The sequence below is a fragment of the Lacerta agilis genome, chromosome 3 (genome assembly GCF_009819535.1).
Source record: "Lacerta agilis isolate rLacAgi1 chromosome 3, rLacAgi1.pri, whole genome shotgun sequence".
Taxonomy (NCBI): domain Eukaryota; kingdom Metazoa; phylum Chordata; class Lepidosauria; order Squamata; family Lacertidae; genus Lacerta; species Lacerta agilis.
In genome coordinates this window covers 4,040,820-4,068,493 of record NC_046314.1, presented here as the reverse complement: position 1 = coordinate 4,068,493, position 27,674 = coordinate 4,040,820, and the positions used below count along the sequence as shown (strand labels likewise).

The 27,674-nt window shown below is 45.1% G+C and overlaps 1 protein-coding gene and 1 long non-coding RNA gene across 3 annotated transcripts in view; one reads left to right on the top strand and one right to left on the bottom strand.

The window, feature by feature from the left end:
• Window positions 1-13,923, bottom strand: part of TFAP2B (transcription factor AP-2 beta) — a 66,530-nt gene extending 52,607 nt beyond the window's left edge. Inside the window, 3 exon segments of the mRNA XM_033142671.1 lie at window positions 680-740; window positions 8,612-9,070; window positions 13,496-13,923. Of these exon segments, the coding sequence (XP_032998562.1) occupies window positions 680-740; window positions 8,612-9,070; window positions 13,496-13,576 (601 nt within the window). The 5' untranslated portion in view covers window positions 13,577-13,923.
• On the top strand, window positions 10,278-27,431 carry LOC117043208. Of its 2 annotated transcripts, none has more exons than XR_004426161.1 (3): window positions 10,278-10,466; window positions 13,503-13,566; window positions 27,323-27,431. It is a non-coding gene; the product is annotated as an uncharacterized LOC117043208 (long non-coding RNA). The 2 variants fall into 2 exon arrangements; XR_004426160.1 differs by lacking the exon at window positions 27,323-27,431 and adding an exon at window positions 16,007-16,087.
• The last annotated feature ends 243 nt before the right edge of the window (window positions 27,432-27,674 follow it).

Below are 27,674 nucleotides of genomic sequence, written 5' to 3'. Positions count from 1 at the left end.
ATTAGGAAACCTTTCGTTCCCACACCAAGGGAAGTAACCTCACTTAGATGCAAGATCCGTTCATTCCGCTTTTACATCACAATCCTCAAAACGTTTGCCTACAAAATGGTTCCATGAAATTTCAAGAGATACAGCCAATCAACAGCCAGGTCTTATGAATGCTTACCGGGACGGAAGTCTCGATGGCTACAATGGGGCTCACTCCCAGCTTAATGTGCACAGAGCTCCAGGCTAGGATTCTTCGTGGACATACTGGAGAATAAGCCCCATTGCACAATTAAACTGGTTGCTTCCCAGGCACATTCCTAGGCTCATGACGTGTTCTTGGGATCACAGCTGTGGTTCCCAGGAAGCAAATTTCATTGATTACAAGTGTGGTCCACATGATCAGTAGGGAATTTTTGCTTCCCTTACCCTCCCTCCTTATAAAACTCTGCCTTTATTAATCTCTCTCTTTGTTTCTCCTGACGTATTCTTGTCTCTTCCACGTGAAACGTGCAATTCAATCCTATCCACGTTTACTCGGGAGTAAGCCCCAGTGGAATAAGTACTTCCAAGGAGGCAGAAAAGGGATATTCATTACCTGGAAGGACTATAGATTGTCCCCAAACTGTAAAACAAATGCCACACACAAACCCGCGCGCGCGTACTACACACAGTATTGAAATGTTTTCCATACCTTTTTTGATGACAGACTGGTCCAACAAGTTCATGCCGCTGTTATTGGCATCTTCTACTGACTATGAATACAAAAAAAAGAAGGGGAGGGGGTATCACTATTCAAATTGACTGGCCGGCAGAGTACAACGTACACGTAGGTATAAACATACACACTCGCGCGCGCGCACGACAGCACGTCAGCCCAGGATCTGGAATTCCTGTTATTACCATTTATATTAATTCACTGGGGAATGAGAGGCGTTCCTTATTAAATCGACAGGGCAATGAAGCGCTCCCAGATTAGAGGATCTAATAGAAAGAGGTGCAGAACACACCTGGGCTTCTTTTTCTTCTTTATTGCTTGAAGAAAAAGAGCTAAATAATACACCGACTTTATTCCTTCAAGCTTTTAAAAATTCCTTTATTTCGCCCTAGCTAGACAATAAGAACATATGAAATAGGGCACATTCACAATATAATTATTCTGGGCAAGTTTGCTTGGAATTTAGGAATACACACTCTCAGTGGGTCTATCTTAGACAAGTCGACGGTCTCTAAAAAACAACCCGATCTTAGATGTCTTATTGAACCCAATCGGGCTTACTTCTGAGTAAGCGTGCCTTAAGTTGCCAGTTTAAGTAAAGGCTGGGCCGCCAGCAGTGAAGCACATAGTAAGTTTAATTTAAAGCCCACGCTGTCAAGATCTTCGCTTTCAGTCGTTCTTCTGTTGGGACAACTTCCTTACCTGTGCAGGGGGAGAAGGGCAACTCGCATTTATTTCCATATATTGGGGAGGGGGGGAGAGAGAGAGAAGGAAACGAAGGTGGGGCGGGGAACAGCAACTTAGCGATACTCTGATAGGCAATAAAAATAGATTGTCTACCGAAGCCAGTTCTTTTTATGGCCCTCTAGCCTTCTCCTTCCCGCTATGATCTAGGAGCCACCGCACCTGTAATCATGGCACGTCTTTCTTCAACTAAAACAATATTCTGGCCCAGGAGCGAGCCTGGCTGGACACGGAGGAGGTACTGCAGAAGGCTCTTGTATTGTGTGGCTGGATGATCCGATTAGGCCTCAAAGAGGAGAAAAGGCTGGGTTTTGCTTACTGCTTTTGGGTCCCTGTACACCCTGAAATTGCTCGGAAGCAAATCCTACCCTGGCCTGGTTCTCTGGAATCGGAGTGGCAAATCCGTGTTTGGGCCACACATCTTTAAGGCAATAATAATAATAATAATAATAATAATAATAATAATAATAATAATAATAATTTATTTGTACCCCGCCTATTTGGCTGGGTCTCCCCAGCCACTCTGGCCGGCTTCCATCAAATATTAAAATACATTTAAAATATCACAGATTAAAAACTTCCCTAAACAGGGCTGCCTTCAGGTATTTTCTGAATTATTCCCTTGACCTCTGATGGGAGGGCTTTCCACAGGGCAGGCGCCACTACCGAGAAGGCCCTCTGCCTGGTTCCCTGTAGTTTTGCTTCTCGCAGTGAGGGAACCGACAGAAGGCCCTCGGTGCTGGATCTCAGTGTCCGGGCTGAACGATGGGGGTGGAGACGCTCCTTCAGGTATACAGGACTGAGGCCGTTTAGGGCTTTAAAGGTCAGCACCAACACTTTGAATTGTGCTCGGAAACGTACTGGGAGCCAATGTAGATCTCTCAGGACCGGTGTTACCGGCGGCCACTCCCAGTCACCAGTCTAGCTGCCGCGTTCTGGATTAATTGCAGTTTCCGGGTCACCTTCAAAGTTAGCCCCACATAGAGCGCATTACAGTAGTCCAAGTAGGAGAGCAACAGGTGGTAGCGGTGTGCCGTATGGTTAAAGTCCCTTCATTAGAAAAAGTCCCTGGACGTAGAAAACTAGCACAACAGGGAAACGACTACCTTGGAATCCTTCTCCACTGCACAGATTTATCTGCGGGAATTGCTCTTCAGGATAGGAACACACAGACACACACACCCGCAGCCTGAAGTGGTACGGTCCAAGACAAGACCAGGCCTCCGACTTTGTCGTCTGAATTATGAAAGATGGGCCTCCGTTTAATGGGATTTCCTTCCCAGTTAGCATGCATGGCGGGTGCAGCCTTTATTTCTCCACCCCATTGAAGATAATTTCACCTGTTGCCCAACCCTAGTAAGCCTTAGTAAGTGGAAACATTGTCATAATATTCAAAGAAGCAGAGTTTCTCCTCATCACAGCTACCACAACGCGCACCCACAATTCAGTCCATGGAGTAAATGGAGTCCTATGCTGCGTTTCAAACTCCTTATGTGAGATTCCTCCCTTCCTTCACCGTTACGCAGAAGAACAAAAACCATTAGGTTTCCAAGACGAAAGAAAATAAATTCCCATCATTTCGTATAAAATGTGTAGCAAAACTGGGCTGAGGTTGCCTCCCTGCATTCTCTCGCTCTCACTTCACAGAGCCTGGGTTTAAATGCCCGGTGTTTTCCCCTACGTTTTACCAATCTACTCGGATGTATGACCTATTGAATTCAACGGGGCTGATGCTGCCTAACTCGATGATTTCACTTTCTCTCCCAATGAGGACTTTGTTGAGTCTAGGCTAGGGTGTCTAGAGCGAACGGAACCCAGGGCACTCTATCCCTAAGCAACAGTGACCGACCTAACATAAACAACCATTTCCGACTCTTCTTCTGCTGAGGATGGCCTCAGCGAAGGATTTCATTCAAGGGCTTCTGCGTAACTGGGTCAAGCGGTCTCTTGCCAGCCACTCTGTGACTCTAGTGCCGAGCGCGTTTACTTGGAATTATTAGGGTCCTCGCGGATGGTCATGGCACTGAGAGCTTGCAAGAGAAGCGTCCGCTAGCCCTCAGCTTCAAAAGTAGCCGCAGGGCAAAGCACCAAACAAAAGGAGAAGGGAGGAGGGTCTTCCTCCAGCTTCTTCCTTTCGCCCCCTTTCCAAACGGCAAGCCTACGCACGCTTACCCGGGCATAAATCTCGCTTTGTGTTCAATGCCTTTACTTCAAAGTAAAACACGTCTGTAAAAGAGCGAGCGGCTGGACCGCGTCTCTCACTTTACAGACGCAACCAGAGTGAATAAAATACCTGCCGGGGCATGTTCTCCGTCCTTATTGGGGGCAAGGGAAAGGGTGTCACAAGCCCCTGATCCCTAAACAAAAACTAATTAGCTCGGAACGGTTCTTCCCCACCTGAACAACCCCGGTTGGACGTCTAAGAATAACCCCCCCCCCCCCAAAAAAGTGGCCATGCTTGAGCCTCGCTGGGAAGCTGGAGAGCAGAACATTGGAGGCCGCGCCCACCCCCTGGTGCTCATCTGCAGCTCTTGCAAGGGATGGGGATTCTAATCCTCTTCCGCTCAGGTAAAGGGGCGGGCTTGGCGTTGATCCGGATTGAGTGCCCCCGAAGGGCGTGCCTGTGCTCTAGGGGCGCAGTTCCTGGGAGGCGCGGTGGGTGGTGGCGGTGGTGGTGGCGGGGCTCCTCCTGGAAACCTGTTCCTCGCACCCTCCGCTGCTCGCCTCCTCATCAGCAGCGCGCCTGAGCTGTTGTAGTTAATGAGAAGAGTCTTGTCTGATTTTCGATCTAATTACGGCCGCCTGCTGGGTTTTTGTACAGGATATTCGCGCAGCATGCTGGCAGTTAATAGTCACAGAGAGGATCGTAAAGATTTAATTAGGACTGCATGCGGAAACACGCACACGCACACTCACACACAACTCAGACTTTTAATTACTAGACTTCTTTAGTTAAAAGTGATACCAGGGGTTACTTTGCATGGGTGCAAAGTTAACTTTGGATCCCCAGCGCCTCTCAGAAGAGACGGTGGGGGGTGGAATTCAGTTGGACATTCTCCGCTATAAACTGCACACATTTCTAAATTTATTTTTTAATAAAAAAGCTAACACTTTCCAATCGCCCCCTGACATACCGAGAGAGCAATAAATGGAGGGGGTGGGAAGGAAGAAAAGCCTAGCAGGTCTCACTTCAGTTCGAAAGGGATTTGTTGGGAACGAATGCCCATTGATTTCAGCGAGACCGTGATCTGCCTTTAAATACGTGCCTCGGAAGTCAGTCCCGTCCATTAACAATGGGACCGGTTTCCATGTAACTCTACGTGCCTGCACTTACTTAACTGGAATAGTCCTACTAAAACTCAAGGGGCTGGTTTCTGCGCACAGATGCGCTAGAGGGATACAGGATTGCCTTCAGGATTGCTGCGAGGAAGAGTATTTTTGAATCTTAAGCCCTGAAGCAAATCTGATATAGAAACCAGTTAAGCCGAAGCAAACTTATTGAAAAGGCTTCAGAGAGCCATCAAGCGAAGACCCCCCAGTTCTGATTAACGCGACTTTGTAAGCAATTCTGGTTGATTTCAGCTTGATTTACGATAGCAGCGTTTAAACTGCATAAATCCGAATACTTTGGATTCCCTGGACTGTGAGTTTGCTCGCCTGCGAACACCTGAACTGATGTGCTTAATGAGAGAACAAATAAGGTATTTCAAGAAAACATTGCATCAAATATTAACCCGTAATATATTACTGGGGATGAAAAATAAAGCGTTGCAATATATCATACTTGGTATCACGAATACTCGAGTTTCAATTAAAGATAGGGAGCAACTGCAGACATATTAATGGCATACGGCCGTGAATATATCATAACTATCTCTTCATCGATCTCTCTGTCTAATCTTAATTTATTAAGGACATTAAGAAGAAACAAATTTCTTATCATCCACCTGATACCTTACTTACATTGCGGTACACATTAATTGCACATGTACAAAGAACGTACCAAATGAAAGTATCCTGCCTCTAATAATAGATAATGACTGCTAATTATTCATAAAGTGTTCCTGAGGAAATAGTTTCTCAGTGGTGCTATTTATCAAGGAAATGCATCACCAAGGAAACGAAGAATCAAAATTTCGTAGACATATCTATCTAGCTCTAGTAGATTCCATTAATTCAAGTAAACCGGATATCAATTTCATGTAGACTCGCATGCTAAGATGTGCAACCTTTCCAAACATGCCATTAAGAATATACGGTTGCAGAACATTCTTCACTTATTCCATAACATTCACATCTAATAGGATTGCTTAAGAGGAAATGGATTTATTGAGCACTCTTGCACGCCCTTTAACAATATATACACCTACGATCCAGCTACAATTAAGCAGAACTTCTGCTGATCCCAGTGGGATTGATGCAAAGATGTACGCTCACCCTTCTCACTGAAAGTCAAAGGGACTTAAAACTGCCTAACCGTGCCAGGATTTGGAAGAACGCCCACGCAATTTGATAGATTCCCCATCTTCCTAAATAAATATTTGCAGTGGACAAAGGTTACCAGCTAACCTGGCAACCCTGCCTTCATTCACTGGTCCCTAGATCCTAAACACTTCCCCTTGGAAGTCAAGCCCTACTGATTTCAGCAGAACTTCCCAGAATATATGAGCAGGCTGAACTTTTAAGGACAGTCTGGAAATCTTCCCATATAGTTAGTCATTCGTTATGACGGAGGTGGCACGCTCCCTCCCTTTACTAGAGAGGTGTTCATGTAAAAGTTGCGGACTGCATCAATTGCCCGCCCACATGCTCTTCTACCCTTTGCGTGGCTCCTCTCTTGAGGGCCATTTACTTGCTTCACAGCAAACACCCACAGAATCGGGCCGCACGTGACCAAGTGCAGAAATTATCGCTCCCAAGGACAGCAACGTGTTTACAGCACTGCAACAGAAAACTCTCCAGTTACAAGAAACGCTTCATTCTGTCCATGAACAATGGATTTACACGTGGCTTCGGTTTGTATTTCTATAATTATATATATTCTCCCTGATTTCTTTCTGTCTCTACTTGCCTTATTCCCCCCCCCCCTGTTACAATCAACCACATTTCTGTCCAGACAGCTTAAGAAATTGGGAGGCGGGGAGGCAGACACCGTTTCCCCCTGCATAACCCTTTTCTTGTTATTCGAGAAACTGAATAAAAGCGATGCGTGTAATTTTTTGTTTTGTAAACTTCTGGATTTGTGTACAAGGTAAACTGGATCATTCTTACAAAGTTTAGAATGAATTCGATGGTGTATACGCCATCCCAAGTAAGAGTAAGTTATAATGGAAGGAGACAGGACAATTCCTCCTTCTCTCTCCCTTAGAAGCAAATGCATTTCAAAAAACACAAAGTTCCTCCCCATCAGGGTCGCTTGCTTCTGCCGCCACTTGCCTTCTTCTGTCTCCCAAAAACTGCACATTACTCACAAGATCCATAACTCAGAATAGCTGTTGCATCTTAGGCGGTTTCAAGGGAGCTGGCTCCTAGCCTAGCCTAGATTTGTTTTGGGGGAAAACAACCCTCACACCTAACACATTTTCTTCAGATAAAACCTGGGCCATAACCTTTCCTGTGACTGATGCTCTGCATTTTTCCTTTGTTTTCACATAGCTGAGCAATTTGCCCCGAGCTCCCATTCCTTTGCATTCGAATTCAGAGGAGCCATTTTCAAATAAATGTTTGGCCCCCATCATCACCCCATTTTCAAATCTGAATACGGATCACGCCATGAAATTTCTCCATTCAGCCCAGATCCTCTAATAATTCGTTCTCCATTGGTCACCGGACACAAACTCATACATTCTGCCCCCTCAGTGACCGTATTTGGAGGGAGAGTCGCTTAAGTGAAAAACGCAGGATCGGGCCTGCCAAGTCCCTCTCCTCCTCCGGATCGTTTGCGTCACGCACATAAACGCTTGATACGCGCGGAATCTGACGCCCCCTCTGCCTTAGTTCATAAAGGCTGGCAATAAACGCAAACCGCCCAAAATGATCAGATGCGTTTTAACCCTCTCTGCTCCATCATGCTTCCGTGCAATTGGGGAGTTCCTAACGAAACACCCAACGGATTTCGTTCAATCTATATACCAACAATTACTTCGTTCTGGAGCAATTTCTGTACTGTCGTTAGTTACTATAATGGAAAATCGTTGATTAGAATAAATTCAGAAATCACGTAGGTTCACGACAGAGATAACTGCGTTCAGAGGGTCTGTCTCCAGTGCAAAATAAAATAAATGCACTAGTAGAAACGATGACATCTGCAGAAAAGAACGCCCACCCGCCGGAAGAGAATGTAGCCCCCCCCCCATAACTAATCCTATAGGCCACTGTCACCTCTTTTCAATACACTGTGCGAGGCTTTTGTCTTAACAAAAAAATAGCCCGTGGTCGTTTGACTGTCGAACTGTAGGAGAAAAGAAATTTAGCGCGTCATCCAGTTCTCTGAAATACACGTTTAGTAAGCGAAGTCACTGGGTTTACTTTAATAAAATAAAATAAAATCTAGAGCAGCGCAATGTGTGGGCGGATTTATTTCCAACTTTCTGCCTAGCACATGTCTCTGAAATTTTCTTCAACTCTAGCAAAGAGGAGGGCGGGGTGCGGATCTTGTGAACTCACATGACTCCCATCGAAGTTCTGGGGGCTCCCCCAGCTGCCCAACTTGCTATCTATAGGGAAATAAAGTCCATTGATTTCGGTGGGACTTCCATCCCAGAGAAGTCTGCCTGGTCACAACTCATTGACTTCCAAGCAACACTGAGGGGAGTTGCAAGAGAGAGTTTGTTTCAAGTCCTTTGAAGGAGCAGGGAACGCATTACCAGAGAGAGAAAGGAGTGGAATAAACTCTGGGTGTGTTCCGTCTTCCAGAAAACAAAAGCCCCAGAGATTGTTAAACATGCAAACCACCTGGGGTTGGGGGTGGTGGCGCACTATTCCAAAACAGACCTTGAGTAGAGGTCGAGCACATTCGCAATGATCCTGGGAAAGGTTCTATATAGCACAGCAAAACCTCCAGAGCTGGAAGGCATCCACGCGCGCCTCTCTCCCCCCCCCCCGCCTTCCCGCGACCCCCGCATGTGTGCGTGGGAGCTGGGTGCTCCTTCCCGAGTGCATTACCTGGACGTCCTCCATCCCCGAGTGCCCGATGCCGTGGAGAGAAAGCGCGTCGCCCATGCCGGAGTCCAGGCCGTGGTGAGCCGAGTGGAGCAGGACGTCTGGCCGCCTGACCGAGTGGTAGTCCCGCCTGGGGTCCAGTCCCGAGAGCTGAGGCAGCGAAGCCCGCGGCTGGGGCAGCAGCGAGCCGGTCTCCGAGCCCACCTCTTGCCTCTGCCTCTGCCCCCAAGGGTGCTGCTGGGGCTGGTGCAGAGGGTTCAGGGAGTAGGGGTCATTGACATGGGAGTAAGGGTCCTGGCTCTGGTGATAGGGTAGTGGCTGGTAGGGCGGCGGGAAGTAGGGCGGCTGGAAGTCCGAGGACGGGGTGTGAGACAGCGGAGGGGCGCTTGAGTAGGGTCCCTGCGAGACCGAGCCCAGCTGGGACAGCCGAGAGCTGTGACTGGGCACGCCATCATGGCGGTCCTGGAAGGTGGGCAGCCGGAGGGAGGGGAGAGGAAAGAGAAAAGAGAGAGAGGAGAGAGAGAGATTGGGAAAGGGATTTTAACACCCAATTTATTATTCTCAAAAAAATACAGTTTAAAAGGTTCCTATCAAAACGGCTCCTATTCAGATTAATCACCCCTCGGCACCGCTCGTTTTCAGCGGCGAAGAGACTGCCCGGCGTTTCTTAAAGCTTGGTTTGTGTATAATTAAAAGCAGAATGAAAAATCAACAAATTAGGAAAACGGAAGAATAACTCCTGTCTCCTTTCCTTAAGTTCCAAAACTTCCCATGAACTTCTCGACTGCAAGCGACAATGGCAAAAATAAATGAAATAAAAAGCCTGGTTTTAAAAGAGAGTGGAGAAATTAAAAACCCTTTAACTCTACCACGAAGGACTGGGGTGAATTTCTCCACCTATTCCATGGTTCTTCCCCACGAATAATCTCGCAAGAGCACGAACAAATATACATTTATTCAACACTGTATCGCTTTAGGAAGAGCTTTTGATTAAAACAAATAAATAATCCACCCGCTCGTTTGCCAGTGGCAGAACTGGAAAGATGCGATTCTAGGTTCGTTCTGGAAGATTGTATGGAAAATAATATGAAACAACATTTCTTCTATTAAAATCGATCTCAAAATCGGAGGGGAAAAAGTTAGGATTAAGCCAGTGAAGCGGGGCCTTCAGAATATAATTCATTAATATTTTTCTATTATTTGATTCACGCCTGTAAAAAGAAAATTAACAAAAATGTTTTTTGGCGTTATAATGAATAAAAGTTTTTGTAATAAAACAAAAATAAAAACACTCTTTACGTGGTTTTTTTTAAAAAAGAGTCACAATGGAAATCAATATTCTTCTGAACCGTGGATTCTATATTCGAAGTGAAGCTGTGATTTTGCACACACACGCACGCACAAAATCTATTCCAGAAAAAGTCGTTCAAATCCCCGACAGCAATCTTTTTTTAATAAAAAGTTTCCCCACACTCTGCCCCCCTCCTCAACCCCCTAGCTCAGACCGAGAACACAATGCAAAACTGAAGAAGCAGCTGCGAGCTTCCTCCAATTATTGTGCTAAATTACCAAGCCAAAGGCGTTCAAAGAGAGAAAGGAAGAAAGGAAGAAAGAAAGAGAGAGGGAGAGAGGGACTGAGAGAGAGAGAGAGGGAGAGGGAGAGAGAGAACAGGGCAATTTTAAATCACAACGCAGCCAACTCACCATGGCGGAATAGGTGTGGACTAACATCTGGAGGGGGAAAAAAAGTCTGGAAACAGCTAAAAATAAAATAGCGATAGAATAACAGTATCAACGGGAGGGGAAGTATCAAGGAGATCTGCAAGGGAACGCGGAGCACCCAGGAGAGCCGCTGGAGGTATTTCCGAGTCTATCCATCAAAACAAAAATTCGAAGAAGGAAAAAAAAGTCAGTGCCCCAAAAGCTCTGTGTGTGTGTGTGTGTGTGTGTGTGTGTGTGTGTGCGTGTGCGTGTGTATTTAAAAGGCTCCGCTCTCTTGTCCCCCCCCTCCCGGCCCTTTGAGCTTCCAAATGCAATCCTCTTCAACCCAAGGCGAGGTTCAGACTGCTCCGGCGCCCCTTTCTCCTTTTCCTTCCCTACAACGCCTCATAATAATTGATATTCATGACTATTAATATTACACGACTACTTTAAAGGGAGAATGCAGGACCAAATGGAGCGTGAAGGCTTCGCAGGCAGCTCGAGAGCTCCCCTAGTATTGTAAATGACGTTCATTCAGTGGAGAATTACTAGATGTAATCAGACGAGGGGGCTGGCGGAGGCAGAGTTGGGGGAGAGGGAAGGGACAAAAAAAAAAAAAAAGTTGAGCGAGGAAGAGGCAGAACTTCAATTAACTCGAGCAGAGGAAGACGTGTAAACGAGGCACTGCTGATTTGGAGCTAGGAAGTGAACTGGAGCCACGCCAGGGGCTAAAGAGGGGAGGGGGGAAATCATATTTCCTTCTTTTACATTTAATTATACATTCCAAATACGAAAGAAAATCGATTGCCCTCGGTGCTTTTGTTGTAATTTTTAAAGCAAATAATAAAAGGGCTTCTCTAATCCTGCCGTGTTTTTTTTCCCCAAGTCAGCCAGTGAGATTTGTTTGTTTACAGAAGTAATTAAAGCACTTAAAAAACTACCAGTTATTACAGACTGCCCTCGTTTTGAAAAGCTATACAGAGAGGGTGCAGAGCACTTGGCTTCTATTTAGCCTGTGATTATTCGTGTGTGTGACACACACACACACACACACACACACACCTCAAACGTATAGACAGCTTTCCTCTGGCTGTGCCAAAAAAGCGCCCTATTTCCACCTAGATGTAAAATCTACGCAATGAATTTGCAAGGATACCAGATTTATAGTTCTTAGGCGAAGCCAGAGGCGATTAAGAACCTTTTTGATGTTCCCAGAACCCGTTCGACTGGCCTGACTGCCATTTCAGTTAAAGTTCAACTTAACGTTCCTGCCTAAATCCACTCTCACTTGGCCGCGCTGCGCCGAGCTCCCTGTCTCCTCCGCAGCGGCGTCTCTTTGAGGGGGAAAAGTCGCTTTTTAAATATATATGTTTACATATATATCAAAAGCGATCCGATCTACTGGGTGAGCGTGTGTTCCTTCACCTTTTAGGCTTTTTATTTTTATTTTAAGAGAGAAAATTTTATATATATTTTCAAATGTATGTATAAATCCACGCAGATCTATATAGCTGCCTTGGGAGCGGGTCTATCGCATATTTCCCGCAGGATTCGGAGAGAAATTCTGGGATTTCGATTCCTAGCCATGATTTTCCCAAGGCGTGAATTTCTGCCCGGAGTCCAGCGGTCAAAGCGCAGTAAGAAGCTGAGGACCCTCTTTGCGGGCCACAGCTCAGGCTCTGCGTTACCATTTCACAGAGGAGACCCTGCCACCTTCTCATTCGAGAGGGACCAGATTCCGAGGCAGGTCTCGGTCCCCACAGCGCGCCCTGAGCTCGCCCTGAAGGGAATCACTGGAAATGCGTTTGGGGAGAAGGGGAGAGTAGGGCGCGCAGGAGAGGACCGAGCTCTGTGAGCTGGAAGGGAGAAATGGGAACCGAGGAGGAGGGCGCTGCAAATCCCCACACCGGGCTGGATTTTGCCGGCGCTCAGTTGATAATTACCCGGAGCTTTACAGAGCCCCAGAGATTTTGCTCGTCGTAGGACGAAGGCTACCCACCGGGATCCCCCCGGCGCCCTATCCGGCAGGAGCCCCCTGCCTCGCCTGCCCTGGCGTCTCCCCTCCACCCTTCTCCTCCGCAGACGGCTGCACTTTTAAATATTAACTCATCGCCGGCAAAACGCGGCTCTTGGGTTCCTTAATCGAGTTGGAAACTCCGCAGACCGGCCGGCGGCTCTGCTCGCCTGCCCTCCTGGCCCACACTCCAGTAACCCTGCCCGGGTCGGGAAAGGGGGGACAAGCTGCACCACAACCCCCGCTTGCAGCCAAAACTTCCAAGGAGGAAAGGGAAAGACGGTGTTCTCTCCCGCGTCTCCTTCTACTGGCAGGGGAAAAAAAGAGAGAGAGACCAGCGCGCCACTAAATTCTCCCTTAACCTGCTCTGGAAGTCAGCTAGGAGGGACCGCGGATATTTCGGAAAGAGGGCAGTCCACCTCCCATGGAAAGCAATGACTAGAAAAGAGAACCAAGCATCAATTTTAAGAGAAGCTGAGGGGACCCCCGATGTTTCTAGACGCAAGAGGGAGGGAGAGGGAGAGAGAGAGAGAGAGAGAGAGAAAGAAAGAAAGAAAGATTTTTTTTCCGTGTACCATTCTCTCGAGGAAAAAACAAAACAAAACCAAAGCAGAGCGAAAACCTTCCGCCAGCACCACCGCTGCTCTTCTCCAGAGCCTTTCTGCATCTGGGCTTGTGCAGAGTCCTACAGAAGGGGCCAGTTTAGGTGGTCTCCCCACTGAGGAACTGAAAAGATGGGATGAAAACTAAAGGGGAAAAAAATGAAAGCCTATCCTATTATATTATGTAATGAACCCCCACATTCGGCATTAGGCTGCATCTAATCGAATTACACCGACTTCCAGATCTAAACAAACGGCAGCGTTTAAGTTGCTTTCTGTCATCCCCCAGATCATTCCGTGCTTTGATGTCTAAATCTCGTCTGTTTCTTCTTCGGCTTCTTTTTCGGCTTCTTCTTTTGGAAAAAAAGGCACCCCCCTTTGACAACAAACACCGCGTAAAACAAGCCTCTCCAAGTCCTTTCGCCTCTGAACGCGGCTCGCGTGTCTGTGTCTGGGTGCCCGCCTGCATCAGAATCTCTCTCAGAAATAAATAAGCGGGCACTTCCCCACTTCTCTAAATCTAAGCTTCCTTCTTTTCACCAAAAACATGCTTCTTATCCCTATACTTACCTCGTAGATATCTTCATACTTGACATTTTCGACCAGTTTCCAGAGCATGATGGCGGGCTGTTCTCTAGGAGGTGAGTGCATTCATGTGAAGAGCAGATGTCTGGATTCTCAGTACTTCTCTGTCTGTAATGATCCATCTATAATTGGAAATGGGGGACAGACACCAAACCCGACGTTCCTCTCCCATCGCAACTTATATCTGTTGTCTGAAACAATAGGCTGGAGAAGTAAACCTCAGCCGGATAGGAAAACCATCCCCATCTACACAGTTTATATAGAACACATAGACATATTGAACACACATATATTATGCATATAATTACACACCCCCGACACACACACAACTCTATATTGGCACACACAGTCGCACGCACCCATGATACGTATAAATATATAAATATACAGCCACACATCCGCATATGCATATAAGAAAGTGAGTCGATGTTAATGTGGACTTTTTGATCATGACGAGCATGCATGGCAAAATAGATAGATAGCTATAGGTATTGATTTGTTTACATGTCTACTATTATTAAAATAGACACACTAGTAGAAATATATGCTGCTATATGCAGATATACGCAGATTTGTGCATTAAAAGGTTCCTTAAGACTAGGCTCAATCAAAGTGGGGGAAATTCACCAACCAACCTACCCTTTTAGGAGTATTAATTATTTGTAATAAGAGATGAAGGGACCCCACCCCCGAAGAGGGACGTGTAGAGATTTACAGATCCTCTACCGATTCATTGATAAACGCAGAGGTAGGGCGACCAGGACGTTAGAGAATATTAAACCTGATCATGTACATTTGGAACATACGACTTTAATTTCGGCAATTTTAGACGAGCCCCCCTCCCCCCACGGATCTAAAACCGAAGGAATCCAAAGATTTAGGAACATCTCGAGTTGGATGTATTTAACAGACAACAAACACTTTAAAATACCCTGGCTGTGAATAATTTTGGTTCTCTTTTTTTTTTGCGCCGGTCTGTCCGTTTGAGCTACGACTTCGCTCTCCCCTGCTCAATATTATTTTGCAATCAGGATTTCAAAGCAAGTTTGATCAAACAGGCAAGACCGATTTTTCTCCCCTTTGGAAAGATATTAGAAAAAGCCTCTGCTGTGGAGGCCTTTGCCTTAGAATCTCAGGCTCTCTTTAAAAGCGCACCCCCGTCCCTCCAACGCACGTTTGCCTACATCTCCTTGTGACCTTGTAGGAGAATATGTATGTATATATATTCCTAGGGTTTCTTTGCAATATCGAAAAATAAATCGATCGTTTGGACCTGAGGCAGGGCGGGAGGTGAGAACTGCCCCTGGGCTTCCTTGGCCACCAAATAAAGGGGAACAACCAACTTTTCCTCTTCCCCATTCCTCGCTAACCCCCGTTTCCAGCAGGAGCTGGAGAGACGGGGGTCTTCCTCCTGGGAAGGCGCAGAAAGCAGGCTGGTCTTAGGAGAGGAGTCTGGCAAGTTGGCGTTTGCTTGCAAGTTACAATGGCTGGTAAGAGGAATTCGCAGCAAAGGTTGTCTTATATGCGTTGCTGAGCGGTGATGGTGGCGGGGTGTGTGTGGAGGAGGACAAGGGGGAGAGGCATACGAGGAGGAGGAGGAGGAGGAGGAGAAGGAGGAGGAAGAAAGGGCAACCGCATCTTGGAGCATTAGGAAGGAGCCTTCCTACATAGGCAGAGCAGCGAATGCAGAATGAGCATGAGGGAAGGGAAATCAAAACAGAACGGGATGCATTCTTGGGAGCTGTGCTGTGCATATTCATTGGTGTGGGTGCGCGCGCACTCCACCCACCCACCCACCCACCCACCCTTTCCGCCTTAATCTGACAAGGGAGACACTTTTCACACAAACGGAGCCTCAACTCAATCCGACGGAGGTCCCTTCCACTGTGTGCCCAGTGGAGTCTCCTCCTCCCGAGTCAAGTGGGCCGAAGATTGCATGCCGGCCTTTCTGACTTGGAAGCGAGTTCCGCGGGCTTGGGATGGGACTCGGAGGAGCTTGGCCGCTGGCTTCCACTCCACTGGACGCCCCATTCCTCGCCCTCTCTCGGCTGCGCTCTTGCGCTCAGCCACTTTAGGCTCTGATGTGGGGTGGAAATGTGGGGTGGAGTTGGCTTCGCCATATATAAGGAAGCCTATCCACGGCACAAACTCACTCACTTCTCTGCCTACAGCTTAAGGGCTTTCCACGTTCTCTTGAGCGGCAGGAAAGAACCTAAACATTATCAGCTTCTGGCGCGCTTAGCTATGTCAAAATAAAGCCTCACCACAAGCGTTACGCATCAAACCCGACGAACAGTCTTCCTCTTCATGCACAACTCACCAAGCGAACTTGGCGATGTTCTTGTAGCGCTGAACTGAATAAGCTAAAAGCTGTAAAGTCTTACTATTATTATTATTATTATTATTATTATTATTATTATTATTATTATTGGTAAAGAAGAGCAAGAAGAAAAGCAATTGCTGGTAAAACATCACCATCATTTTTTCTCTTTACAGCTATAGAGACTTTGGAAATTGAGGCTTTAATTGGCGAGTGGAGGGATCTGAACATTTTGCAAACGAGCAGGCTTCCTTTCCTTTTGAAAGAGCCGCGCTTTTATATGCAAGACGGATTCTCAAATTGCGCAGATCTGATATCACGGAAAAAATATTTGAGCAAGTAATTTGAGGCCTAAGACTAGTTTCCCGCGTCAAGCCCGTGCCTTGGCAAGCGAGTCCAGCCGCATTGCAGACTTCTGCCTAAGGAATGGTGTTTAGGGCTGGAGCACAAGAGAGCTTTGCTTTAGGATCGCGTGCACGTAACTTTTAACTGACTTGCCCAAGCAGGAACACTCAGCATTTTGGAAGAACTGCAGTCGAGGGAAGCTGCCTTCCGACGGCTTATAGAGACCTAAAGCCCTTATTAATGGGAGTCTTGCAAGAGGCTCAAAACGATCGTTCAGCAGAGTAACAGCGCCCTCTGTAGGACACTGATATTTTGCGGTCGCCGCGGCGAAACTGCTCTTCCCTTTAGTGATGATACAAGTATAATTAAAATTAGTCTTTCAATTTATTAAAAAAAGAATGAGGACCTTTGCGATGAATAAGCAGTAAGCTATAAAGAGTTGTCCCACGTATCGCTTCAAAGAAATTCCAAAGTGAAAATAAAGTGAACAACTATGGAGTCGTACATGTTTCTTTTGCAAATATTATACAGAGATTTAGGCTTGTTTTTCATTTATATGTTGATTAAGTGTTACTAGCCTGATGTTACGAAAGAAGGCTTTACTCAAAGCTGATGGCAGGTCCACACACAGCCGTACTACTCATGGGGCCGGTGGAACTACAGACATCGTCCTCACTGTCGTCTGCTCCATCAGCTTAAAAAAATAAAAATAAAAATAAAAATAAAAATAAAAATAAAAATAAAAATAAAAATAAACAAATAAAATAAAATAAAATAAATAATATATTGTTTCCAGTAGAACACTTTGTTCTTGCAAGGTCTCGTTGAGATGTTGCATACCCATTCAGTTGCGTTGAATCACTCAGTCTCGGTCTCTCTCACACACACTTTGTGTGTGCATGCGTGCGCTGCTAAAACCAAAGTGTATCTATATAACTAGGGATGGCAGGTGTTGGAATTATTAGGCTGTCTTCTTGGCTTTTTTCAACGATTTATTCCGGCGCCCTCTGCTGGTAGTCACACAAAACGTTAGCACCATAATTTTAAAACTTAGTGCAGGCATCCCCAGATGTTTCGGCCCTCCAGATGTTTTGGACTACAATTCCCATCATCCCTGACCACTGGTCCTGTTTGCTAGGGATCATGGGAGTTGTAGGCCAAAACACCTGGAGGGCTGCAGGTTGGGGATGCCTGACTTGGTGCCTCCCTGCTGTAATTTTGTGTACTCCTTGAATTTCTCTCTTCTTTTCATTTTATTACATTCAGAACCGACACTTGACAAGTCCTTTACAACTGAATCCTATTTAGTAACATTTCCCAGATGTTTTCAGTGATTCTTATAAATACATCACCATCACCATCATTATTATAATCTCACAGATTGTATATATTTTGCAGCCACAATCTAACCCTTAAAGGTAAAGGTAAAGGGACCCCTGACCATTTGGTCCAGTCGTGTCCGACTCTGGGGTTGCGGCGCTCATCTCGCGTTACTGGCCGAGGGAGCTGGCATACAGCTTCCGGGTCATGTGGCCAGCATGACAAAGCTGCTTCTGGCGAAGCAGAGCAGCGCACGGAAATGCCGTTTACCTTCCTGCTGGAGCAGTACCTATTTATCTACTTGCACTTTGACGTGCTTTTGAACTGCTAGGTGGGCAGGAGCTGGGACTGAGCAACGGGAGCTCAACCCATTGCGGGGACTCAAACCGCCAACCTTCTGATCAGCAAGCCCTAGGCTCTGTGGTTTAACCAACAGCACCACCCGCTGGTACACAATCTAAACCTTAGAGCAGTGGTTTCAGCCAGTGTTCCTTGATACCCTGGGATGCCTTGAATGATGGTCAGGGCAAAACTGGCATTGTCTGTCTTTCCCTCCCTCCCTCCCTCCCTCCCTCCCTCCCTCCCTCCCTCCCTCCTCTGATGCCTCCCAAAGGCTTGCACAGCTGTTTATTGTGAATGGTGCCTCTGGGAGGCACCTCTCTTTGGGGAGTGGGGGGCAGCTCAGAGACCAGGGATGGCAGCAGCAGCTGCCCAAAGGACTCCCATGGAGAGGGGAGAGGAGAGGATGCTGAAGGTATACTCCACCAGGGAGGGTGTTAAAAAAAAGGGTGGGCAGGTTGCCAGCTCTGCAGGGAAGGGGTGCCATAACTGGGCTCCTGAGCCCCAAAAGAGTGCCGCAGGAAGAATGTAGTTGGATAAGGGACCCATGGACTCAAAAAGGTTGAAAACCTCTGCCTTAGAGAAATAGACAATACTGGTTGAAATGGTTAAACCTCCTACCTTAGAACGGTGTCTCACTGGTTTCAATGCATCTTACATCCAAGGAAGCCATATCTTCTAAAATGAGAGATGTTGGGGATCAAACCCATCTTTTTTTAAAAAAATAAAAAAATAAGCTTCTACTCTGAAAGCCCTCACTTCTATGTAATCCCAGAAATGTGGAATATGTGCTGCCACAGGGCACTGTCTATCCCCAATGCTATTTCATATCTATAGGAAGGCATTGGGAATGGCCATTCGGAGATCTGGGGCAAGGAGTCATTAGTATGTTGAGGTCACTCAGCTCCATTTCTCCATAACATCTGAATCAGAAGAGGCTAGATGCAGTGCTGGGCTGGATGAGGGAATCGTGGCAAGTCAGAAACACTTCAGATGAGTCATTTCCATGTCTGAGAAATCAGACAATTGCCTGCCCTGGACAATTGCCTCCTCTGGAAGGAGTCTGGGGGTGCTTCTGAATCCAGATTTGTCCTTGGAGGCCCAGGTGGCCTCAGTGACTAGAAGCATCTTTCATTAGCTTCAGCGGGCACAATAGCAGCAGCTGCTCTTGGAGAGTTTGACTAGAGTAGTCTAGGCACTGGTAATGTTAAGACTGGATTACTGCAATGCAGTATGTGGGGCTTCCCTTTTGCTTGATCTACAAACTGCAGTTAGTGCAGAATGCTACAGAATGACTGCTGACAGGAGAGATGTCCTGTCAGCATGTTACATGTCTGCACTGGCTGCTAATTTGTTAGTGGAGTGCAGTTAAAGATGTTATTATTAAAGATGTTATTATAAGGCCCCAACTATTTGAGGCCAGTATGCTTGAAGGATCGCCTAACCCCATAGATGCCCACGTCACTGTTTCAGTCTGCAAAACTGGGACATTTAAGAATCTTCCTTCTGCACTTGTAAGGAATCGATACTTCATTGGGGCAGCAGCACCAGCTCTCTGGAACTCCCTGCCCATTAATGTTGTTGTTGTTGTTGTTGTTCAGTCGTTCAGTCGCGTCCCACTCTTCGTGACCCCATGGACCTGAGCACGCCAGGCACCCCTATCCTCCACTGCCTCCCGCAGTTTGGCCAAACACATGCCAGTCGCTTCGAGGACACTGTCCAACCATCTCATCCTCTGTCGTCCCCTTCTCCTTGTGCCCTCCATCTTTCCCAACATCAGGGTCTTTTCCAGGGAGTCTTCTCTTCTCATGAGGTGGCCAAAGTACTGGAGCCTCAACTTCAGGATCTGTCCTTCCAGGGAGCACTCAGGGCTGATTTCTTTAAGGATGGATAAGTTTGATCTTTTTGAAGTCCATGGGACTCTCAAGAGTCTCCTCCAGCACCATAATTCAAAAGCATCAATTCTTTGGCGATATGTCTTCTTTATGGTCCAGCTCTCACTTCCATACATTATTACTGGGAAAACCATAGCTTTAACTATACGGACCTTTGTCGGCAAGGTGATGTCTCTGCTTTTTAAGATGCTGTCTAGGTTTGTCATTGCTTTCCTCCCAAGAAGCAGGCGTCTTTTAATTTCGTGACTGCTGTCACCATCTGCAGTGATCATGGAGCCCAAGAAAGTAAAATCTCAATGGACAAAGACAACAGGCCCATTAATAGTTCAAGGTAAATGTAAAGAACCCCAGATGGTTAAATCCAGTCAAATTCAATTATGGGGTGTGGGGCTCAGCACTGCCTTCAGGCTGAGGGAGGCAGAGTTTGTCTGCAGACAGCTTTCGGGGTCATGTAACCAGCATGAATAAACCGCTTCTGGCACGCAGAGGACTGTGACAAGTGTCAGAGCGCATGGAAACACCATTTACCTTCCCGCTGCAGCGGTACCTGTTTATCTACTTGCACTGGTATGCTTTTGAACTGCTAGGTTGGCAGGAGCTGGGACAGAGCAAGGGGAGCTCACCCCCTCACATGGATTCGAACTGACAACCTTGTTTCTTTAGGCAAGCCCACCCAGACATGGGATATCAACATATAATTTTATTTTATTATGTGTTATGAAAATTTGTTTCAAAGTGATTTTATTTATATTTTGATGAATTTTAGGTCAACTAACTTGCTGTTAACACTTGATTTTACCTGGCATTTTTATTGACTATCCTGTATCTTTTTATGTTAACTACTTACAGATCTTTGGTTATTAACTGGTATGTAAATCCTGCTAATTAAAAATAAATGAATGCGTGTTCAAAAGCACTCATTTAATTATTCACACATAGGTGCCATTTGCTATATTCTGGTGCTAAGGAAAAGTATTCTGGGCCGGGCTTCCATTGAGCCTTGTGTTCAAGCAAGTATGTTTACAATCTAGTCCTGGGACTTTTCATTCAGAATATTGAATTCAGTAGGACTTAGTTTAAGTATGCATAGGATCAGGCAATTGGCCTCACTCACATAGTTTTGTGATCTATTTGTTTGATAGTTTAAAATACAACCTTGTTGCATTTTGTCCAAGGTGTACTTTATAACTTCCATTCTTGAATAATATTTAACATTTTCCACATGAAAAACCAAGTTTAGCTGCAGTTCTGATTTTCAGGTTCAAGCTGTCAAATTTTCTTATGACTTAGAATCATAGAATCATAGAGTTGGAAGAGACCCCAAGGGCCATCCAGTCCAACCCCCTGCCAAGCAGGAAACACCATCAAAGCATTCCTGACAGATGGCTGTCAAGCCTCCGCTTAAAGACCTCCAAAGAAGGAGACTCCACCACACTCCTTGGTAGCAAATTCCAGTGCCGAACAGCTCTCACTGTCAGGAAGTTCTTCCTAATGTTTAGGTGGAATCTTCTTTCTTGTAGTTTGAATCCATTGCTCCGTGTCCGCTTCTCTGGAGCAGCAGAAAACAACCTTTCACCCTCCTCTATATGACATCCTTTTATATATTTGAACATGGCTATCATATCACCCCTTAACCTTCGCTTCTCCAGCCTAAACATACCCAGCTCCCTAAGCCATTCCTCATAAGGCATTGTTTCCAGGCCTTTGACCATTACTTATGTCATTTCAGTTAACTAACCTCATCTGAAATCAACAGAAACCCATTCTTAACAGCAAAACATTTTACACAACGCCAGCAGAAACTCCAAGAGGTGAAATGAAATAATTCTATTATACATACGTCCCTCTCTCTTAGGAGCTCATTTACTCAGAATTCAACAGATCTGTACCTACCAATAGCAGCAAGTGGCCTCACTGATGAGAAAGTGGAATAAATCAATCAGTCCATATAATCTTGAAGTAACCTATGCAGAAAAATGATTATGACCGATGATAATTTTTTTTTACAAGCTGTCCTTTCTGTTTTTTTCAGACTTCTACTTTCTGAAAAAGAACCTGTCTGATAAGTTCAAATGATGTGCTTAGAAATTAATGTGTAGAACTTAGGCTGAAATCCTATACACGCTTACCAGGGGCTACGATAAGCCCCATTCCAGGTAGACATTCATAGGATAGTGCTTTTAGCTGAATGTTTTAAAAAGAATTTTTAAATTTAAAAAAATTGATTTTGTAAAAACCAGCTCCACTGGGCTCTTCCCTCCCTTAACTGTTACAAGGCAGATACATGGCTTCTCTTTGCAGCCGAGGGAGAGATGGCTAGCAGGGCTCAAACTTGTTTTGGATAGTGCTGTTTGGCTAAAATTCTATGCAAGTCCTATTGAACTTAGTATAGCTTACCTTTGAGTAGACATGCATAAACTTCCACTGCACACCAGGTTGCTTTCAAAACTTGGAACTTCTACCAGTAGGGTCAACCCATGTCAGAATTGCTAGCTCAAGAGGCACTTGGCTTTAGAGATGCTAAGAAGTCCCTTGAATGGAATTTGGAAGCCAGCAGTTGAAGATGCACTGAAAGAATGGAGCAGGTTCTCTTTCATAGTCTACAGAATCCAAGTGCTATTTCCAGGGAGTTCACTACAGCAGTTGCTTCTCAGATATGAACAGATAGCCGCTGCCAGGTTTCTGTGATGAATAAAAATTGAGCATGGATGATATTAATAGAAAGCAGCCTCAGATATAGCACCCACACACCTCTAGTTTGTGGACCACGGTATAGTTGAGCTTAAGAGGAAGGTATGTTTGGCAAACCCTCACTGTGATCAACTCCCACCTGGAAACCTATGTCCCCACTGTCAAAGGATGTGTGGATCCAGAATAGGCCTCCACAGTCACTTACGGACTCACTGTTAAGACCATGTTCATGGAAGACAAACTTACTCAGCTATGAGTGGTCACCAAAGAAGTAGTAGTAGTAGTTTGTGAATTTAATTAAAAAGTAAATGATAAAATAAAGCAGATGACACCCAGCTCTACCTCTCTTTTAAATCAGAACCAGTGAAGGCGGTGAAGGTCCTGTGTGAGTGCCTGGAGGCTGTTGGAGGATGGATGGCGGCTAACAGATTGAGGTTGAATCCTGACAAGACAGAAGTACTGTTTTTGGGGGACAGGAGGCGGGCGGGTGTGGGGGACTCCCTGGTCCTGAATGGGGTAACTGTGCCCCTGAAGGACCAGGTGCGCAGCCTGGGAGTCATTTTGGACTCACAGCTGTCCATGGAAGCGCAGGTTAATTCTGTGTCCAGGGCGGCTGTCTACCAGCTCCATCTGGTACGCAGGCTGAGACCCTACGTGCCCGCAGACTGTCTTGTCAGAGTGGTGCATGCTCTGGTTATCTCCCGCTTGGACTACTGCAATGCGCTCTACGTGGGGCTACCTTTGAAGGTGACCCGGAAACTGCAATTAATCCAGAATGCGGCAGCTAGACTGGTGACTGGGAGTGGCCGCCGGGACCACATAACACCGGTCCTGAGAGATCTGCATTGGCTCCCAGTACGTTTCCGAGCACAATTCAAAGTGTTGGTGTTGACCTTTAAAGCCCTAAACGGCCTCGGTCCTGTATACCTGAAGGAGCGTCTCCACCCCCATCATTCAGCCCGGACACTGAGATCCAGCGCCGAGGGCCTTCTGGCGGTTCCCTCACTGCGAGAAGCAAAGCTACAGGGAACCAGGCAGAGGGCCTTCTCGGTAGTGGCGCCCGCCCTGTGGAACGCCCTCCCGTCAGAAGTCAAGGGAATAAACAACTACCTGACATTCAGAAAACACCTAAAGGCAGCCCTGTTTAGGGAAGTTTTTAATTTGTGACTCTGTATTGTATTTTGATATTTGTTGGAGGCCGCCCAGAGTGGCTGGGGAGACCCGGCCAGATGGGCGGGGTATAAATAATAAATTATTATTATTATTATTAAGTAGTCAATACTGTAAAGTGGTACAAAGTTACCAGTAGGTGTGGGAATGCTTAGGAGTGTGGATAATGATATATTACTTTATATATCTCATCCCAGCTTGAATTAACAAGCTCCAAACTTAGCAGAGTTTCATTCCCTTTTAAAACACACACAGCAGACGCGCTTGCACAGGCTTGCTAAAGCCTCTATAATATATATGTTCCTACAATCGAAAATTCTTTCTAGTAGCACCTTAGAGACCAACTGAGTTTGTTCCTGGTATGAGCTTTCGTGTGCATGCACACTTCTTCAGATACACTATGTTCCTGGTATATATTTCCCCTTTATCCCTCTTAAAAGACTGCACACGACACAATATATCTTAGATGAATAAAAAGAGTTTACTCATATTACTTCCTGAGTTACACAGCGTTTCTCAGAATGGCAGGCTTGCTTAGTAAAAAGTATTTACATGTGGTTGCTACTTCCATCGGGAAAAGTAGCTTCCTTTGTTCTCCTGGCTGGGAGCCAAGGAGAACATCCTTGTTGCTTCTTGAACAGATGGAGACAAAATGGTGAATGAACCTGGGATCTTGTTCCCAGGCAAGACCACACCTACTTCTGGTTCCTGTAACTCAGTCCAGGTAAACAGGAAGTTAAGCCTGGAGGACTGAGTTACCTTCATGTCCACTCTAGCAGTGTTGGGTTTGACTGCTCTCTGTTTACATCCCACAGTAGGGAGCACTGGAGAACTCCCAAAAAGGAGGTCAGAAAGTAATATGTCCTCATTAAAAATGTAAAGGTAAAGGGACCCCCTGACAGTTAAGTCCAATCACAAACGACTCTGGGGTTGCAGCGCTCATCTCGCTTTACTGGCCAAAGGAGCCGACATTTGTCCACAGACAGATTTTCCGGGTCATGTGGCCAGCATGACTAAGCCGCTTCTGGTGAAACCAGAGCAGAGCATGGAAATGTCTTTTACCTTCCTGCCAGTGTGGTGCCTATTTATCTGCTTGCACTTTGACGTGCTTTGGAACTGCTAGGTTGGCAGGAGCTGGGACTGAGCAACGGGAGCTCACCCCGTCGTGGGGATTCGAACCGCCAACCTTCCGATCGGCAAGCCCTAGGCTCAGTGGTTTAGACCACAGCACAACCCACATCCCATTATGTCCTCATTAGCACTGTGGTAAAGGACAGAGTATAAAAAGGAGGAATTAGATATTTGTAATTGTAGACAGTATAATATGCCCAAGATAAAAAAACAAAAGAAAACAGAAAATTACTTACACTTTCCTACTTTAAAATGAGGACTAACAATTTCTCTGCCTTGCCCCTAAAGTTTGTGGTGTGTGTGGAAAACTCAAAACTAATACAGGTCCAGCAACAGCTGATATGAGACTCAAAAGTGTGATTTTCAGGGTTGCTGTAACATTTTTTTTTTATTTGAAGGGAAGGAGGCACTCATTCAAATTTCTAAAACATTCATCGAACATATCAGGAGAACCCATATTAGGTCCATAAATATTGACCATAGCCTTTACATTTCCTGCTATTTTAGCACATAAAATTGAATAGCACCCGTTATCATCAGTGATTGTCTGAAGAAGTGTGCATGCACACAAAAGCTCATACCAATAACAAACTTAATTGGTCTCTAAGGTGCTGAAAAATGGGATATATACAAGAAATATGCCCAAAAGTATAATAACAACTTTACTTCCATGCCAGCTTTTGAGTGCTAAAGGAAGGGCAAAGAGTTGGGGAAAGATGGATATATAATATGGCGGAATGTACTGGAAAATATAAGAGAGGTAGACGCATGGGGATTTGACAGGAAGTCTGATTTGTGAAATTAAAGTTTTGTCAAGTTAAGTTTGTTATGTATACGTAGGTAAGAGAGTCTAGGTATATATAGGTATGAATAAGTAAGTGGATGTATGGACTATCTAATTATATGCCTGGCTGAATTTTTTTTCCTTTTTCTAATTTTTCCCCCTTTTAGTTTTCTCTTAAGATATAAACAATAAGACACAGATATGACTATGTGGGATGTTAAATTTTATTTAGTAATATTATATAATAGCAGTTGTAATACTTTGTTACCTTTTTTTCTTCGTTTGTTAAACAAAATGAATTAATAAAAATTAAATCAAAACAAACAAACAAACAAACAAACAAACAAACAAATGGTCTCTAAGGTGCTACTGGAAGGAATTTTTTTTATTTTTTTTATTTTGTTTCAAGTACAGCAGACCAACATGACTACCTACCTGTAACTAGGTCTGTTGTACATCCATTGAAAATCCTTTATGCACCAAGAAAGTCACTCCACTAGCACCCCCCCTGAAAAACAGGTGTTATTTTTTAAGTATTTATTGAGTTATTTGTCACATATACTTATCTCATTCTGATACTTGTTTTATCTAAATCCATTAGCTGAATCTCCTGGAGAAAATCAATATTTGCTCTGAATGACTTTAAATATACAGCCATTTCAATTAAATATGACTTTAAATATACAGCCATTTCACATTATGACTAACTATCTTTGGGCTTCCATTTCTGGTCTGTGCCAGGAATGGACGACTTCCTCGACATTGCAGGGAGACACAGATAAAGAGGGCTAAACCATTCTCTGCATTCTTCTCAGGGCATGGTAGGAATGGGGTTTCACCTGCATGTGCTCTGGCACTTGCTTCCCTGTGGAATGTGAGAGCAGGCATGGGCACTGCCCCCCCCCCCCGATTCTGTTTCTGGAAGCAGAGGTTATCCTACTAATTGGATTTTATTTGGCAATTAAAGTAAAGGCACGTGCTGGAGGAGATGCGATTACAAACTGCGGGACATTCAGCTGCATGTAAGGTTTGAACTGAGATAAGATTTCATTCTGTGGGAAAGTCGGTTGGGGAAAGGAAAGCTCATGGTTTGTTTATTCTAAGTTTCTTCTCTACATTTATGATTTGGCAACTCTCTCCAGACTGCAAGTTAGAGAGAGAGAGAGAGGGAGAGAGAGAGAGAGAGAGATGAGTGAGGATGGAAGAAGTGGGAGTAACATGAGATTACAAATAACAACAATGGAGACTAAACAAAATTAAAAAATTAAAAAATTAAAAATTCCTTCCAGTAGCACCTTAGAGGCCAACTAAGTTTGTTCTTGGTGTGAGCTTTCGTGTGCATGCACACTTCTTCAGATACCAAGTGGGCATGCACACTAAAGTTCATACCAATAACAAACTTAGTTGGTCTCTAAGGTGCTACTGGAAGGAATTTTTTTATTTTTTTATTTTGTTTTGACTACGGCAGACCAACACGGCTACCTACCTGTAACTGGAACAATGGAGACTGTGTGTGATTTGAAATGAAGTAGGGATGGGTAGGGGTAGGGGGAAAACTCTGATTTTTGAATGGACTACGTTGGAAATATGGAGCCAATGCCCTACTCTCCATTTTATATAAAACAAGAGGGAAAAGGAAGAAGACTGAGAGGACTTGGAATGTGATTTAAATGGAATAAATCTTAGATGTAAAGATCAAAGGAAATTCTGGGGTGTGGAAAAAAGGCAACACAGAGCTTTTGCGAGCTGAAAAGGAGTATTTAATCATCTGTGTGCTTCACTTGAAAACAGCCCACTCTTTGCCATTTTCTTTTCAGCTGGGGAAGATCTGTGACATACCAGTGGGACAGAGTGGATTATTGCTGGCTGTTGTCTCTGTGATGGAGAGTTCAAGACCCAGCATCTTTATGCAACCTGCTACTTTGGTGGCAGGAGTTGAGCATAAAGACGACTGATGGTTAAGGATAAATAAAATCTAAAGCAACAAAAAACTATTGTAATATAAGGTTAACTGTAAGGAATGCAATGTCAATTAGAAACAATTAAGAAAATTAAGCATCATCAAAAGGAAAGTTTGGACACATCAAGAATGGAGTGCAGGAAACCATTTTTTGGAGAAATTGTATTAAATTTGTTCTAATTCGTGGCTAATTTTGTAAAACTAATAAA